The sequence below is a fragment of the Camelus ferus genome, chromosome 6 (assembly GCF_009834535.1).
Source record: "Camelus ferus isolate YT-003-E chromosome 6, BCGSAC_Cfer_1.0, whole genome shotgun sequence".
Taxonomy (NCBI): Eukaryota; Metazoa; Chordata; class Mammalia; order Artiodactyla; family Camelidae; genus Camelus; species Camelus ferus.
Window position 1 is genome coordinate 19,330,693 of NC_045701.1, and position 14,989 is coordinate 19,345,681.

Here is a 14,989-nt window from a genome sequence, read left to right on the forward strand (position 1 = left end):
TGTCCTGTCTTTAATAAAGTCTTCTTTACCATGTTTTAACAAGTGTCATTGGATTTTTTTTCTTTAACAATACACATACATTTTTATTTCCCTATTTTGAACAAATATTAATATTTAATTAAGAGAGATTAAAATCATACGTTGTTGTCTACACAACTCCTCTCTGCTGTTACTGTTTCTTTTTTATTTTTTTACCTATTTTAAAAATACTTATAAAACAATTACCTGAATTAGTGCCATATGACCAGATGTCATTTGCTTAGAACCCAAAATTTGACATTTAGGTAGCTTCAGCAAAACCTGTCTTAAGGAACCAGAATTAATATCTTGTAGTTTTATTTTGTAGAGACACTGACACTCTTGGCTTGTATATCAATCAGTTCTTCCCCTTCTTTGTTACTTTTTAGGCTAATCTTAACTCAACATCTAGGTCTTCTAAAATTTAGTAGCTGGCTCTTTTAGTGTAAAACCTGACATTGTGCCTGAATAGCTTTATTCCAAGTAGCTATCCAGGTCATCAGTTTGGGAAATTTTCTGACTTCCCCACCCCTCAGCACCCTCAGTTGCTGTACAAGAGAAGTGAAGCCCTGAGTGAGGTCTTTCTAGTATTTGTCAAGTTACTGCATATTGCAAATTGCATTTGGTTGTGTTGTGAAAGAGACCCCACTGCTGGCTGACACGTTATACATTCATTTGTTTACTGATTGCCTTGGGGTTTTTTAACAACTTCAAAATTTTTTCAAACATTAATTTTTTTGTGATTTAAACACCTGAAATTTCAGATCAAAACTCAAACATAGCATCATGGGATGGGGATTTCTACCTTCTAACATTATTTGAGAGAGTGCATTCATTTAGTCCTATGGTTCTTAACCTCTTTTAGGTTATAGAGCCCTTTGGAATTCTAATGAAAACAACGGAATTCTCCCCCAGAAACATGCAATAACAGAACATAGAAAGTTCTACATATGGCAAGAACTCGTAATCATGAAAATTCTATTAAATACTAACCTACTTAGTGTTTACCTAGATAGTCATAGATAACAAGCACTATGAAAAGATGGTAGAAAATAGAACTGAGTGGTGCTGTTATATCTCTGCAAGTTTCTGTAGAAAGTCAAACTTTCCCCTCTCCTTAAAAGTACTAGTTCAAGATGGTGGACCAGAGATCAGCATCAGTGGATCCGAGCGTCCGTTGGGAGATACCAAATACAAATACCAAAACAACAAAGAGAAGCACATGGTTGGGTCACCAATAAACAAGAAATTTCCAGAAATTTCTGGAAGTTGGAAAGTCGATGAGAGTGGGTTGAAGGAAGAAAGAAGCCAAAAAGCTGCAGCCCAGAGAATGCTGGGGTAGGAATGGATCAGCCCAGCGGATCTCCAAAGAAGACTCAGGGACAGACATGAACAAAAATGAGTACGGGGGCTGAAAACAAGATAAACTGAATGACTAAATGGGAAGCTGCTCCCACGGGTCCACTATGTCCCTCCCTTACGTCCCACCTCCACCTCCACCTCCACTCATGTAGTCTGCATTTTCTCCCATGTAAAACACCAGATGGTTCTTCTAGAAAGAAGTTGAACAAAATGTTTGGAGAAAGCTGAGGCTTATAATGTGAATGATGATGCTCCAAAAGAAATCTCTTTTGTGCTAGAATTCAGGGTTCTGCAGCCTTAGAGTTTGGTTCCCCATGTACTCACACTAAAGTAATAACACTTGTCTTAATCTGCCCTGCCCTACACCCCTTACAGTAACCATTTTTAATAGTTGTGGCTTATCCTTCCAGCATTTCCTTTTTGTGCAGGATAGTTTCCCTATCCATCTACCCTAAATATGAATGGATAACCAAGGATTTTTCAGGAAGTGAGAAAAAACCAGCAGCATGAAAGTAAGAAAGTTTTTTTTAAAAACTCACAAAAATTTGTCCTCTGGAAAGAGAGATAACTTATAGAAAAGAAGAAAATTATCTTATTAATTAACTCAGAATAATAAAGCAGTAAAACATTTTGGAAAAGAAACGTACAGAAAAAGCTCTTTGAAGTTGAAATATTACTGAAATTTTAAAAATTTTGTTTTCAGTAAAAGGACTAGAAAATATAATCAAGAAGGTCTCCCAGAATATAAAACAAAAAAATAAAAAACAGCAATAAAAAGTTTAAAACTATAAAAGATCAATCTGGGAGGTCCAAAGTTGTACTATTAAGAATCTCAGAAAAAGAGACTTAAAAAATAAAAGGGGAGGATATAGTTCAGTGGTAGTGTGTGCACATTAACACACACGAGGTCCTGGGTTCAATCCCCAGTGCCTCCATTAAATAAATAAACAAACCTAATCCCCCCTCCACAAAAAGTTTTTTTTTTTTTTTTAAATAAAAGGGAGTGATTGCTGAAGGGGTAAAGAGTTTCTTTTGAGGGGTGATGAGCATGTTCTGGAATTAGACAGTGGTGAATGTTGCACAGCCTTTGCATATACTAAAAGCCACTGAATTGTCCACTTCAGAATTGTTAAAATGATGAACTTTATGTTATTTGAATTTTAATTCATCTAAAAAATTAAAGGAAGAGAATTAAGATACAAACAGGTAAGTGTTTTCCAGAGCTAAGGAGAGAGTCATGCCCTCACACTAGAAGGGCCTTTTGAGGTTCTTCTTTTTCTTCTTTGTATTCCAAAATCTTATGAGGATATGTCTAGGTAAGAACTTATTCACTTATTCTGCTCTTTCTAGTAATGGTGGGAATAAAGGAAGAAAAATTTATGATAATTTGGGGAGGATTAAAAAGACAACAAAGTGGGGAGAGATTATAACTCAGTGGGAGAGTGGGTGCTTAGCATGCATGAGATCCTGGGCTCAATCCTCAATACCTCCATTAAAAAGTAAGTAAAGAAAGAAAACAAATTACCCCTCCAAAACACAACAAAAAAGGTAATAAAGTAAAAAATAAAAATTAGTAAATAAAAAATTAACAAATAACAAAGATAGGTAGACTTGAATAAAGCTATAAACCAAAGCGCTGGCTGTCCTTGTGTTCCACAGAATACCACTGCTTCATGAGTACTCTCTAAATTCTGTAGAGGAAGGTATGTTTACATTGGACACATTTAGATAGTGTACCTCTTATGACCTCTAATACCAAGACTTGAGGATTCAAGTCCTCAAGAACATTGCAGAAGGAATCCCCCTAAGAAACTTCTTGTTTGTTACTGTGTTGTTGAACTTTGTTCCTCCTCCTCCTCCCCCTCCTCCTCCTCCTCCTCTCCCTCCCCCTCCTCCTCCTCCTCCTCCTCCTCCGTTTTTGTTTTACGGCATGGGTGGTAGGACAAGGGTTGGTTTTTACTTTGTTGATTTATTTTGTAAATATGTAAAACACGTCACAAAAGTTAAAAATTATCTTCTAAAAAAAAGATTCATTCAGAGAAGCCTTGCTTTCATCCTGTCCCCTCCAACCCATCCTCCCACCCCACTCCTTATTAGCAACCATTTTAACTAGTTTTTGGCCTATCCTGCCAGCATTTCCTTTTGAAAGTTTAAACAAATACATATATGTTCACAGCCAGCTCCCTGCCACACTTTCCTATGCAAAGGCAGCACACTGGAGGTGTGTGTCTGTGAGTGATAGTGAGATAGTAGTAGTGTCATTCCCTAAATTTATTTTCTTTTTGTTTTCTCATAACACTCTATACATGCCTAATAGCATTTATCATATTTTTATAGATACTCTTATGAAACAGTGTCTCCTTTGAGACCATGAATCAAGTAGGAACAGGAACGGATAATATTAAACTCTATGGGTCTGGCGCTAATCGGTGCTGTATAAGAGATTATTAATCGAATTGTTGCATATTCAGGCTGAGTAAATAAGGATATAAAAACTATGAAACAGATAACTTAGTATTGCTCACAATCCTCAAATCATTTGTGTTTGGGGTAAATTAAACCAATTTCCAAACTGGGATTAGGAGTATTTTTGAAATTTTGGGACAAAAGTATTTGAGACTTGAAAACATTTACCTGTAATTCTGAAACTGGCCATGTTCACAGCTATAAAAATTTGTGTGATCTATAATGTAGCTGGGTGGTACAGCCTGGCTTATAGGTCCTTTTGACTAATTAAGAAATCAGTCAGAAAGGAATTTCTCCTTCCCTGTCTCAGCCAGGGGCTGGTCCTTTTTATTTTGGTACTTAACCATTTTTTAAGAATTGATGGTCAATTTGTCTTCGGTTCAAATCTGAGATCTGCAGTTTTACTAGCTACATGACCTTTTGGAGACTGATATAATTGAAAGTGTGGGTTTCTGCTATAAAATTGGGATGATAATACTCGTATTGCAGAATTATAAAAAAAAGACATAAGGTAAGGTGGTGTAAGTGCCTAACATGGTAGCTGGCATACAGTAAATTCTCAGTAAAAGTTAGTTTCTGTCTTCTTTTCCTTCCCTTTTAAGGTGTCATCTATTCCACACTTCTCATGTCTCTCAGAATGCTCCATGCTCTGAAACTGCCTGCCTTCTCTTATCAGAATTCTCATTCTCTCAGCAAAACTCTCTCAGCTAGGTAGTAGGAGAAAAGGAAGATGATTCACCCTCATGATTAAACAACAAGTTTTAAAGATGTGCTTTTTAACTCAGGTATTTGGTAATGTTTTAGGCAATATAATAAAATTTATTTCAGCAAAAAATCACTCAAGTCAAGATGAGAAAAAGGTAGTTTTAGATTTGTGGGGTAAGCCCAACTGGCTGTCCCAGGAGCCAATTCCATTCTGTTGGTACCTTCCTTTCTTCCATGTGAACTCACAGAGTGTGTAAAATCACTGAGGTTTTTTTTTTTCTTTTCTTCCTTTATTATGTTACAGTGCGCTATAATGGCAGCTCTTTTGGGAAGAGGGAGAGCAGGGTAGGAACCAGATGTGAGTTATTTTTAAATGCCTGGATTTATTTGACTGTGGATATGTCATCTTATTCTGGAAGTTAATAAAACTTGGAACTTAATGAAACCACACTGTCGGAGAATCTCACAAATCCTTAGGAGAAGTAGCACTGTCTCTCAGACAGAGGGGACGTGCTTTCTGAAGAGAACAGTCCAATCCCTTGCTTTCTATGATTATCCTTCTCTGTGGATTATGAGTGTGATTGACTTTATATAGAGAGAGCTTTTCTTCCAGTTCTTGGGCTGAAAAGTCTGCATGGACTAGGTAAAGATAGTGATCATGTGAAGGGACTGTAGTGAGCAGGGTTTTCTGTATTTGAAATAAAAAGCAAGATTTTACTTTGGTGGTGCATGTCATCATCCTAGGTTAATGGCAGGAATCTTTTGTAGCAGTGTGTCGTTCTCCAGAGCAGACACCTTGGCAGACTCGTGTAGAGGATGGTTGTCCTGAGGCAGCTAAATGGTTATAATACTAACTCTACATAGTTTGTTATTTTCCCCCTGATACCTACTAAAGGAGCAGAACATATTGAGCTAAAAAATCTCTTCCCCCATACAAGCAGCCAAAAAAAAAATCCTCTTCTCCCAAGTGATTCATTTTAACTACCTCCTCCCACCCCTGACAAGAGTTATGTCTATTAGTTATATTCACATCCTAGAATTAATTCATATCACATGAACAGCTGTGGGAAAAGAATAGACACATGCTAGAATTGGGAGTTTTAACGAGGCAGGAGCAAAACAGTGAGATGGGCAACATTGGATAGCCAAAGTCAGCTTGAGAGCACTGAGCACCGTGGGTGTGGGGCGGAGGGAGTGGTAAGAAGGCAGGAAATAGGAGGTAATTTAGAGCAGGAGGTGAGAGGATCTGAAGACAAACTTTGCAGTTTAGCTTGGCATTCTGGTGGCAACAGCGGGCCACTGAAATCCTGTATGATGTCTTTATCCTGAGCACAGCAGAGTTGTCTGTGAATGAGTTGAAACACAAGTACTAGTTGGGAAGTCCCAGGCAAATCCAGCACAGCCCACCGATTTTCCCTTTTCCTTCCTGTCTGCTGTCAGAAGAATGTGGAAAAAAGAAATAGCCTGAACTTCAGATGTTTGCTGTGTAAGTTCCTTGAGGCAATAGAAAGACAAGTGTTACATAATTTAAGGGAAATACACATTATTGGCATTACAGTTAGCAAAGATAACAGTTACGATAGGCCAGTACAGCTAGACAGCACTCATAAAACAGTAAATATGCTTGGGCTGAGTGTGGTTTACATAGCTAAAGTGGATTGTTACTCATTCACCAAATAGGTGCTCAGTAGTTACCTACTGAATGACTGAGTAATAGTATAGGGTGGGGAGGCAGGCAGTAAACATGTTCACAAACACAACATAGTCATAAATCATATTAACTGCTAAGAAGAAAAAGAATAAGGTTCTATGGTGGAGAACGACAGAGAATGACAGTGAAGGGCTCAGTGTTTTTCACATGAACCTTGAAAACCTCCAGTTTTGGCAATGTACAGATGTGTTAAAATGTACAGTAAACATTTTTCATATTTTATAGTACTATCAAAACTTGATAATCATCTGTGTTTTAACCCATTTAATTTTTGCTCTATTTATTAGCCATTCAAATCAAAACTGTTTATTCTCTGTATGTGAAATTCAGGGCATATTTTGATCTTAATTGGCTCATTGACTATAAATATTTGTTTATATTTAAGCTGAATGAAAAGACCCAACTGATGTAATAATAAAAAACACATAATCATTCATTTCACTCCATCCTCCAATGTTAGAGTTCAGCCAGGTGGAGAGAGATAAATTTTTGTGTGTAGGATAAAGTAGCAAAATATGTTAGAACTACTATTAAAATGGTTTTCTAGAATTTCCATAAAAATCTCTTTTAAGAGTTTTTCATTTATGCTAAATTTCCACTTAGTCAAGTTTATCTAAAGTGTATGGAGTAGTAACTTTCACAGAAATCTAGGGTTTCAATTGTGAAAGTTCCTGAGTCTCCTTTAGAAAATGAAAAATCCACGTTACACACTCCTTTTGTCTTGAAAAACTTTATTGTATGTTTCGTGACCGGATACCAACCCTGGGAAGCAGGGCATAATGAGAAGATTGGAGCAAGTCATAATTCGGTTGTTGACTGAAAGCTTCCTTCTCTCTTAAACGTTGTGGGGGGAAAAAAATCTTGCCTATATTTATCTGCATTCCATCATGTTAAAAATACTATGAAAAGAATTTTAAACACTGCTTAGTCCTATTCATGGTATTTCATCAAAGTTTAATTTATTCACAATGAAAGAACTTTTTGTTCATTTTATCAGAATGATCACATGACTAGTTAGGATTTTTAGCTATACAATATTACTGTGCCTTATACTTCTCCACTGTAAATCTCAGCCTTAAAAGTCTACTTAAAATTTTGTTTCTTTTTTTTCCTTTGCATTTATCAGTATTCTGTCTAGAAGACATCTTGACAGGTGATTAGAGAAAAAAAAATAATAGATGAAATGTCTTTGCTTTTCACCAAGGGAACTATTCCTATTAATTGCTAAATAAGGTATATCTTTGATAGCAGTATCCTAATATGTCATTTTGGGAATTTCTAGGAATCAGCTGAATTCAGTTACTCTTAACTATGGGCAGGCATTAGGATCCCTTTTGTGCTACTCATGTAGGTGAAAACCGTGTCTTGGAAAACTGAGTTTTCAGCTGCAGGAGCCTAGGGCCTTCTAACCGTGGGAATCTGCCTTGTCAAAGAACTTTGTTTATGCTTTACTTTGATTTTCATTTTACTTTATTTTGAATGTGGTTTTTGCCTTATATGAGAGATCATAAAAAGATAATTTTCAGTGTTTAGGAAAATTATCACTGGGATGTGGGGGTTGCCAGATTTCAGACACACATTCTCTTCTCTCTCTCTCTCTCTCTCTCAAACACACACACGTGCATGCACACAGGATGCCAGCATGTCTGAAATATTGCATGGGACATACATAAGTATAAATGAAAAATTATTTGTTGTTCATCTGAAATGCAAATTTAACTGGGCTTCCAGTATTTTGTCTGGCAGACCCACTAGGGTAACAGTGTAACTTACCTAAACCAGGACACTTTTGAGAGTGAAATGGGGCACTTTCAATAATTATTCGAGGATAACAGGCATAAAATGGAACTGTCTGGGAAAACTGGAAAGTATGGTTAACCTAATTATATAAGATTTTGAAGGAATTTTTAATTATTGGTTTTAGACTTTCGTAAGCAATCACATCTCTGTGTCATTAAATTGTATAGCTGTGAATCTTTTTTGTTGTTGTTAAGATACTGGGGAATGAACCCAGGACCTCATGCATGCTAAGCATGTGCTCTACCACTTAGCTATACTTACCCTAGCTGTGAATCTTTATAAACTGTACTGTTTTATAATTTCATATTAAAAATTCGATTAAGGCTCCTTCAAAACTATGGAGACCTATTTGCTAGCTAGCTTCAACCTTAACACGTGGTTAAAGTTCTCTTTTTTTTTTTATAGAAGAGTTTGAGAAGGATTAATATTTTTTAAACACTAATTTTAGAGAGAATTAAAGTTCTCTTTGTGAGTAAAAGGAATCTACCATTAGTACACGAGATTTTAGTTTTAAATGTTTTAATTATTCTTTATTTATATATGTCTTTTGCCATCAGCAGTTATAACTTAAGGCAAGAAATTCCATGTGTTTTCTGTCTTACATTTGACTTAATTCTTTTCTTTTAACTATTTATTTATTGGTTTTTTTTAGATTTAGTAAATAACCTGCTATTCATATTTAGCTTAACCTTCTTACCTGTAATAAATAGGCTTTCATCTTCCCTTTCTCATGCTAACTTCATTCTACAGATTGATCCATAAATGTATGAGTACATGCTACCTGCCAGCCTTTCTACTGAGTGCTACAGTAAATGTGACATGAATTGTAACTTGGTCATATCCTCAAGGGACTTAGAGTGTGGACTTGATATGGTAGTCTCTCCAGAGCTTTGTATATTTCACTTGGTCTTTTCTCTACCTTCTTCAGGCCTGTCTTCTTCAAAGTGTGGTAATTGGTATGTCAGGAATAGGTGAATCATAGTTTTGAATAGGAGTTGTATTTTTTTGTCTTATTCCAACATCTATTCTGTAGATGCACAGAATTTTATTCAAGTCTTGGCTGCATTAATGGGATGTCTTCGGGAAACAGCTTATTACTGCCAGAAAATTTTTCTGTGTTGTAATTTATGAGCTGGAATAAAACTGTATCAAAGTCCAATACACTTAGCCTGAAACCTTCGAGCAATGAGTTGACCCAGATAATAATTTTCCAGATTGTTTTAACTTGTAGCACTTAACAGGGTTAAATCCAGTTTCTCTAAAGGAAAAAAATTTATCTTTTTCTTGCTTTTATTGTTTTGAGTGTCAACACTAGTTTTATATAATAATGTTAGTTAATTATTTTAAAATGTACTTTACATTGTCCTATTTTTGGTTATTTTGAAAGGATATAAAATTATTTCTACTCACATATAAAAGCATATATGGTGCAAAATCATCCCTGTCTCTTAGCCACCCATTCTCCCCATAATCACTTTTTAAATCAGTATTTTGTATATTCTTCTAGAGTTTGCAGGTGCAGATCATTATTTATATATTCTCTTTTTTCTTTTCACACAAATGCTAACATACCATATATACTATTGTGTACTTTTCTTTTTTCACATAATACTGTATTTTAGAGATTCCTATCAGAACATAGCCTTATGCTTTTTTATAGCTGCATAGTATTCCATATTATAAGGCCCCTACTAAACACTTTGTTTTCGATTGTTTGCTGTTATGTACAATGCTTTATGAAGAGCTTCACAACATATCTCTTTTTTGCACATATGCAGCTCAATTGGCATGAGTATGTATATCATTCCTGGAAGAGGAATTGCTGGGTCAAAGTGTATTTATGAATACTTACATGCCTTAAAAAATGTGTTTGTTTCTGTTTAGTCTAAAGGTACATGTTTTTGTGGTAAAAACTTAAAACATCTCAAATGTTACCAAAAAGAATAAAGTGGAAAATAAATTCCCCACGCTCTTAGTCTCATTTCCCAGTTGTAATAGTTTGTCTTTTATTTTCCTTTTAAAATTTAATTTTAAAAATTTTAATTAAATTCTTTTAAATTGAAGAATAGTTGATTTACAGTGTTGTGTTAGTTTCTGATATGCAGCATAGTGATTCAGTTATACATTTATGTATTCTTTTTTAATTTTTTCATTATAGGTTATTATAAGATATTGGATATAGTTCCCTGTGCTATACAGTAGGACCTTGTTGTTTATCTCTTTTATATGTAGTAGTTTGTACCTGCTAATGCCAAACTCCTAAATTATCCCTCCCCTCTTGCCTTTTGGTAATCATAAGTTTTCTACGCCTGTGAGTCTGTTTCTATTTTATAAATAAGTTCATTTGTATCATTTTTTAGATTCCACAGATAAGTGATACCATATGATATTTGTCTTTCTCTGACTTAACTTCACTTAGTACGATAATCTCTAGGTCCATCTATGTTGCTGCAAATGGCATTATTTCATTCTTGTTTATGGCTAAGTAGAATTCCTTTATACACACACACACACACACACACACACACACACACACACACACACATACATCTTCCTTATCTAATCATCTGTCAGTGGACATTTTGTCTTTTTTGTGATTATCAATTTGAATGATTTTTTCCTTTTTTTAAAAATGTAAATGGCTGTATAGTATCCTGTTACATGTCTATACCATGATTTATCCATTAGGTTCCTCACTGGTGGACATTTAAGATGTCACCTTAAATCTTTGATGCTGTATTCTCACAGTGCCCTCATGTACTTCCTTCACTCAAAGCACTTTCACACTGTATTGTAACTGCCATTTCCCACTAAACTACAAACTCTGAGAGGGCAGGGATTAGGTGTTTTATTCACGTTATGTCTCCAGTGGCTAATATCACACTTAGACATATAGCAGGAGCTCAACAAATATTTGCTGAATGAATAAATGACTAAATGAGAAAACAGAAATGGAAAAGACATGGAGAGAAATGGTGAGAAGGCAGGCCAATTAGAATAAATGGTCCTTACTTGGAGGGCATTATGCTAAGTGAAATAAGTCAGACAGAGAAAGACAAATACTGTAAAATATCACATGTGGAATCTAAAAAAATTACAACAAGCTAGTGACTATAACAGAAAAGAAGCAGACTCACAGATGTAGAGAAGGAGCTAGTGGTTACCATTGGGGAGAGGGAAAGGGGAGGGGCAAGATGGGGGTGGAGGATTAAGAGGTACAAACTATCAGGTATAAAATAAGCTACAAGGACGCATTGTACAACGTGGGGAATATAGCCAGTATTTTATAATAATTATAAGTGGAGTATAACCTTTAGAAATTGTGGATCACTATATTGTGTAGCTGTAACATATAATATTGTACATCAACTATACTTCAGTTTTAAAAATATGATATTGTAAAATAAATGAAGTTTAAAAATTTTTTGATACTATAGACAAAGCTACAGTGGAAAAACCTTATAGATATCTTTGCATACATATGGATGCATTTCTATTGGCTAGATTTCTAGAATTAAGGAATATATGCATTTTAAATTTTGATTAGTTTTACTGACTGCTCTCAAGATAGTACTACTTGATACTTCCACCAGTATATCCTTGCTAACTCAAGCTATTGTCAAACTCTTTGATCTTTGCCAATTTAGTAAGGGATAGAAAGGAATCTTATACCTATCTGCATTCCTTGTATTATAATTGATTTTGATAAATTGGCCATTTCTGTTTATTTTCTGTGTACTAATATTTGTGTCCTTTACCCATTTTTCTCATAGGTTGTTCACTTTGTTACTAACTTGTAAGTGTCCTCATCTCTTGGGAAATTAGTCTGTGGTTATGTGTGTTACAAATTTTTCCTCAGTTTTTTCATTTTTTTTTTACCATGTGTTTAGTCTGTAAATATACATAATTTGATCCTTAAGAAATGAGAGGTGGGTGGGAAATGTGGAAGTGAATTAGTGGAGGATCTGAATCAAACTATTAGATACTTTTTAAGTAAGAAAAATAACATGACAAAAATAATATAGTGCTTTTATCTCTATAGAGAAAAGAATATATAAATAAGAGATTGTACAATATTTAGTATGTATGAAGTATAATAACCATGCTGCAAATATATTTACTTTTTATATTTTTCCCTCCAGAGGTTTTGTCAGCTATGATTAGTGTGCTGCTTGTGTACATACTTATGGGATTCCTCCTGTATGAAGCTGTCCAAAGAACTATCCATATGAAATATGAAATAAATGGAGATATAATGCTCATTACCGCAGCTGTTGGAGTTGCAGTTAACGTCATGTAAGTTCTATTTAAAAAAAAAAATTTAATAGGCTTCATTTTTTTTAATAGCAGTTTTAGGTTCACTGTAAAACTGAGCAGAAGGTACACAGATTTCCCACATGTCCCCGGCCCCACACGTGCAGAGGCTCTCCATTCACCGCATCCCCCATCAGGTGGTACGGTTGTTACGAGTGATGCACCTACATTGACGCGTCAGTATCACGCACAGAGTCCCTAGTTCACATACGGTCATTCTTGGTGTTAAACTCATCCTATAAGTTTTGACAAATTTATAATGACATGTGTCCACCACTGTAGTGTCATATACTCTATATTGTTTTCACATTAATACTTCCAAGTACTGTGGACTTAGAGACTATTATATATGCATTCGGTAACATGCAATGATATTTTAGTATATTTTTAAGTTATGTAGTACATGAATTTTTCTTATGAATGTTAATAAAACACTATTGGAATTAGAAGTTCCTTGCTGGTTTACTCAGGTGTGCTGAAGTTTGATTAACAAATAGCACAAAGTTTTTTTTAACTTTTATAATATTTTTATTTTAATGAGATTTTTTTATTTACAAAAACAGGCAGTGGGCCAAATATGGTCTAAAGACCATGGTTTCCAATCCCAGCGCTAGGGTCTTGTGTTTGTACTTAGAGTAAAATCAAAAGCTCTTACCATAGCCTTTTTGGTAAGCTCCTGCGTACCTCTCAGCTCATCTCCTAGCACTCTTGCCACTTTATTCCAGCCACAATAGCTGTCTTGCTCTTTTTAAGCACATAGAGCATATTTTCATCTTAGGGCCTTTGCCCTGGTTTTCCTTCTGCCTAGAACACTCTTCCACCACCGCTTGCTTCCTGACTTCACTCAAGTCTCTGCTCAGACAGAATCTGCGAGAGGCCTCCTCTGACCACTTTCCCCATCACTGTCCATCCCCTTGCAATGCTTTACTTTTCTTCAAAGTATTCACACTGCCTGCCATTACATTATGTATTTATTTGTTAACTCTCTGCCCTCTCTCTGGAACATACGTTCCACAGGGCTAGGGATATGTCTGTCTTACTCACTGTATTGACCCCAACACCTAGAACAGTACCTGATACATAACAGGTGCTCAAATATTTACACAATGACTGAGTCTCATGTTGCCTCTTTTAGCGTCTGATTAGTGACACATATTTTTATCAATAATATTAGGAAGAATAATAATCTTTCCTTTTATTTTTAACAGAATGGGGTTTCTGTTGAACCAGTCTGGTCACCATCACACCCATTCCCACTCCCTGCCTTCAAATTCTCCTTCCACCAGTTCTGGATGTAGACGCAACCACGGGCAGGATAGCCTGGCGGTGAGAGCTGCCTTTGTACATGCCTTGGGGGATTTGGTGCAGAGCGTTGGTGTGCTAATAGCTGCATACATCATACGATTCAAGGTACTGTGATTGCTGATTTTTCTATTTTAAAACACATGTTTAATTTCAACAGTAAAACTAAAGGTGGTTGTCTCGGATCAGTATACTGATACCAATGCCAGTCCTATGCATTTTGCATCATGCAAGCTCACCTGAGCCACTTGAGCCATCAATATTGCTCTTTTGTTAGCACTAAACACAGTAGTATCACCTCACGGGGTAACTTATCAGTTGGCTTTGGTGGTGCCTTTACTGAAGAACCCAATTTTAAGCCTTGTCACTGAACAGCTAGATACTGGATTGTGCACTGGAGTGGAAATGCAGAGATACGGGTTCTAGTCTTGGTCCTGCTGTTGATGCTTTGACCTTGAGCAAGTCTCTCAACTCTAAACTTGAGTTCCCTCCTCTTTAACATGAGAGGCTTAGGCCACATAGATGGCTGGCTGGCTAAAACTCCTTCCTGCTCTGATATTCTGTGGTTCTGGGTGGAAGATTAAGAGAAAGCACAGAGGAAAACAGTAGAACAAATGACTAAACTTTTGGAAATAGGTTTCACAAAGAAAGGCATTTAAACAGTCTAGGAAAGAGTGAAGACATTTCTCAATTGCAGCTATCCAAGTTTTAGAGATATGCTCCAGTTCTGCTAAAGAACAGGGCACAGAGTATGCCTTACTTAGCTTTACAGACCGGTTTTTGTCTGTCTGTATTTAATCACACAATTTTGATCTATCACCTTTCAGCCAGAATACAAGATTGCTGATCCCATCTGTACATATGTATTTTCATTACTTGTGGCTTTTACAACATTTCGCATCATATGGGACACAGTAGTTATAATACTAGAAGGTAAGATCTCGCTAATATCCCCATTGTGGGTTATTACTTCCCTAAATCAGATTGGGACTGGAGGGGATGCTTGAGGGTAGGAGCCATGTCTTTCTTTTTTTTTACTGATACTTACTAGGCTGTAATAACACCACTTTACATGCAGAGAACATGTAAGAGTTGATGCACTCTTCCATCTGTCATCCATTTGATCCTTACAATAGCCAAGAAAAGTATGCATGAGGCAGACATTATTATCCCCATTTACCAATAAGAAAATTGAGGCTCAGAGGGGTAACATATCTTGATTAGGGTCATGCAGCTAATAAACTGTGGACCAGGACAAGTCTTTTGATTCTTAATGCAGCTATGTTTAGTAGTTTATTAAGTCCGTAATTC

At 35.9% G+C, this 14,989-nt stretch overlaps 2 protein-coding genes across 6 annotated transcripts in view; one reads left to right on the forward strand and one right to left on the reverse strand.

Annotated features, from left to right (window-relative positions):
- LOC106731167 overlaps nt 1-14,989 on the reverse strand; it is a 74,594-nt gene that overhangs the window by 24,084 nt on the left and 35,521 nt on the right. The gene's annotated exons all lie outside the window — the stretch shown is intronic.
- The window catches only part of SLC30A4 (solute carrier family 30 member 4), a 32,604-nt gene that overhangs the window by 10,304 nt on the left and 7,311 nt on the right, over nt 1-14,989 (forward strand). Inside the window, exons 4-6 of one of the 2 annotated variants that reach the window (XM_032481274.1) lie at nt 12,205-12,358; nt 13,585-13,786; nt 14,506-14,611. In XM_032481274.1, the coding sequence (XP_032337165.1) occupies nt 12,205-12,358; nt 13,585-13,786; nt 14,506-14,611 (462 nt within the window). Of the gene's footprint in view, nt 1-1,142; nt 5,152-12,204; nt 12,359-13,584; nt 13,787-14,505; nt 14,612-14,989 lie in introns of those variants that run through there. The other variant, XM_032481275.1, reaches the window with a different exon arrangement.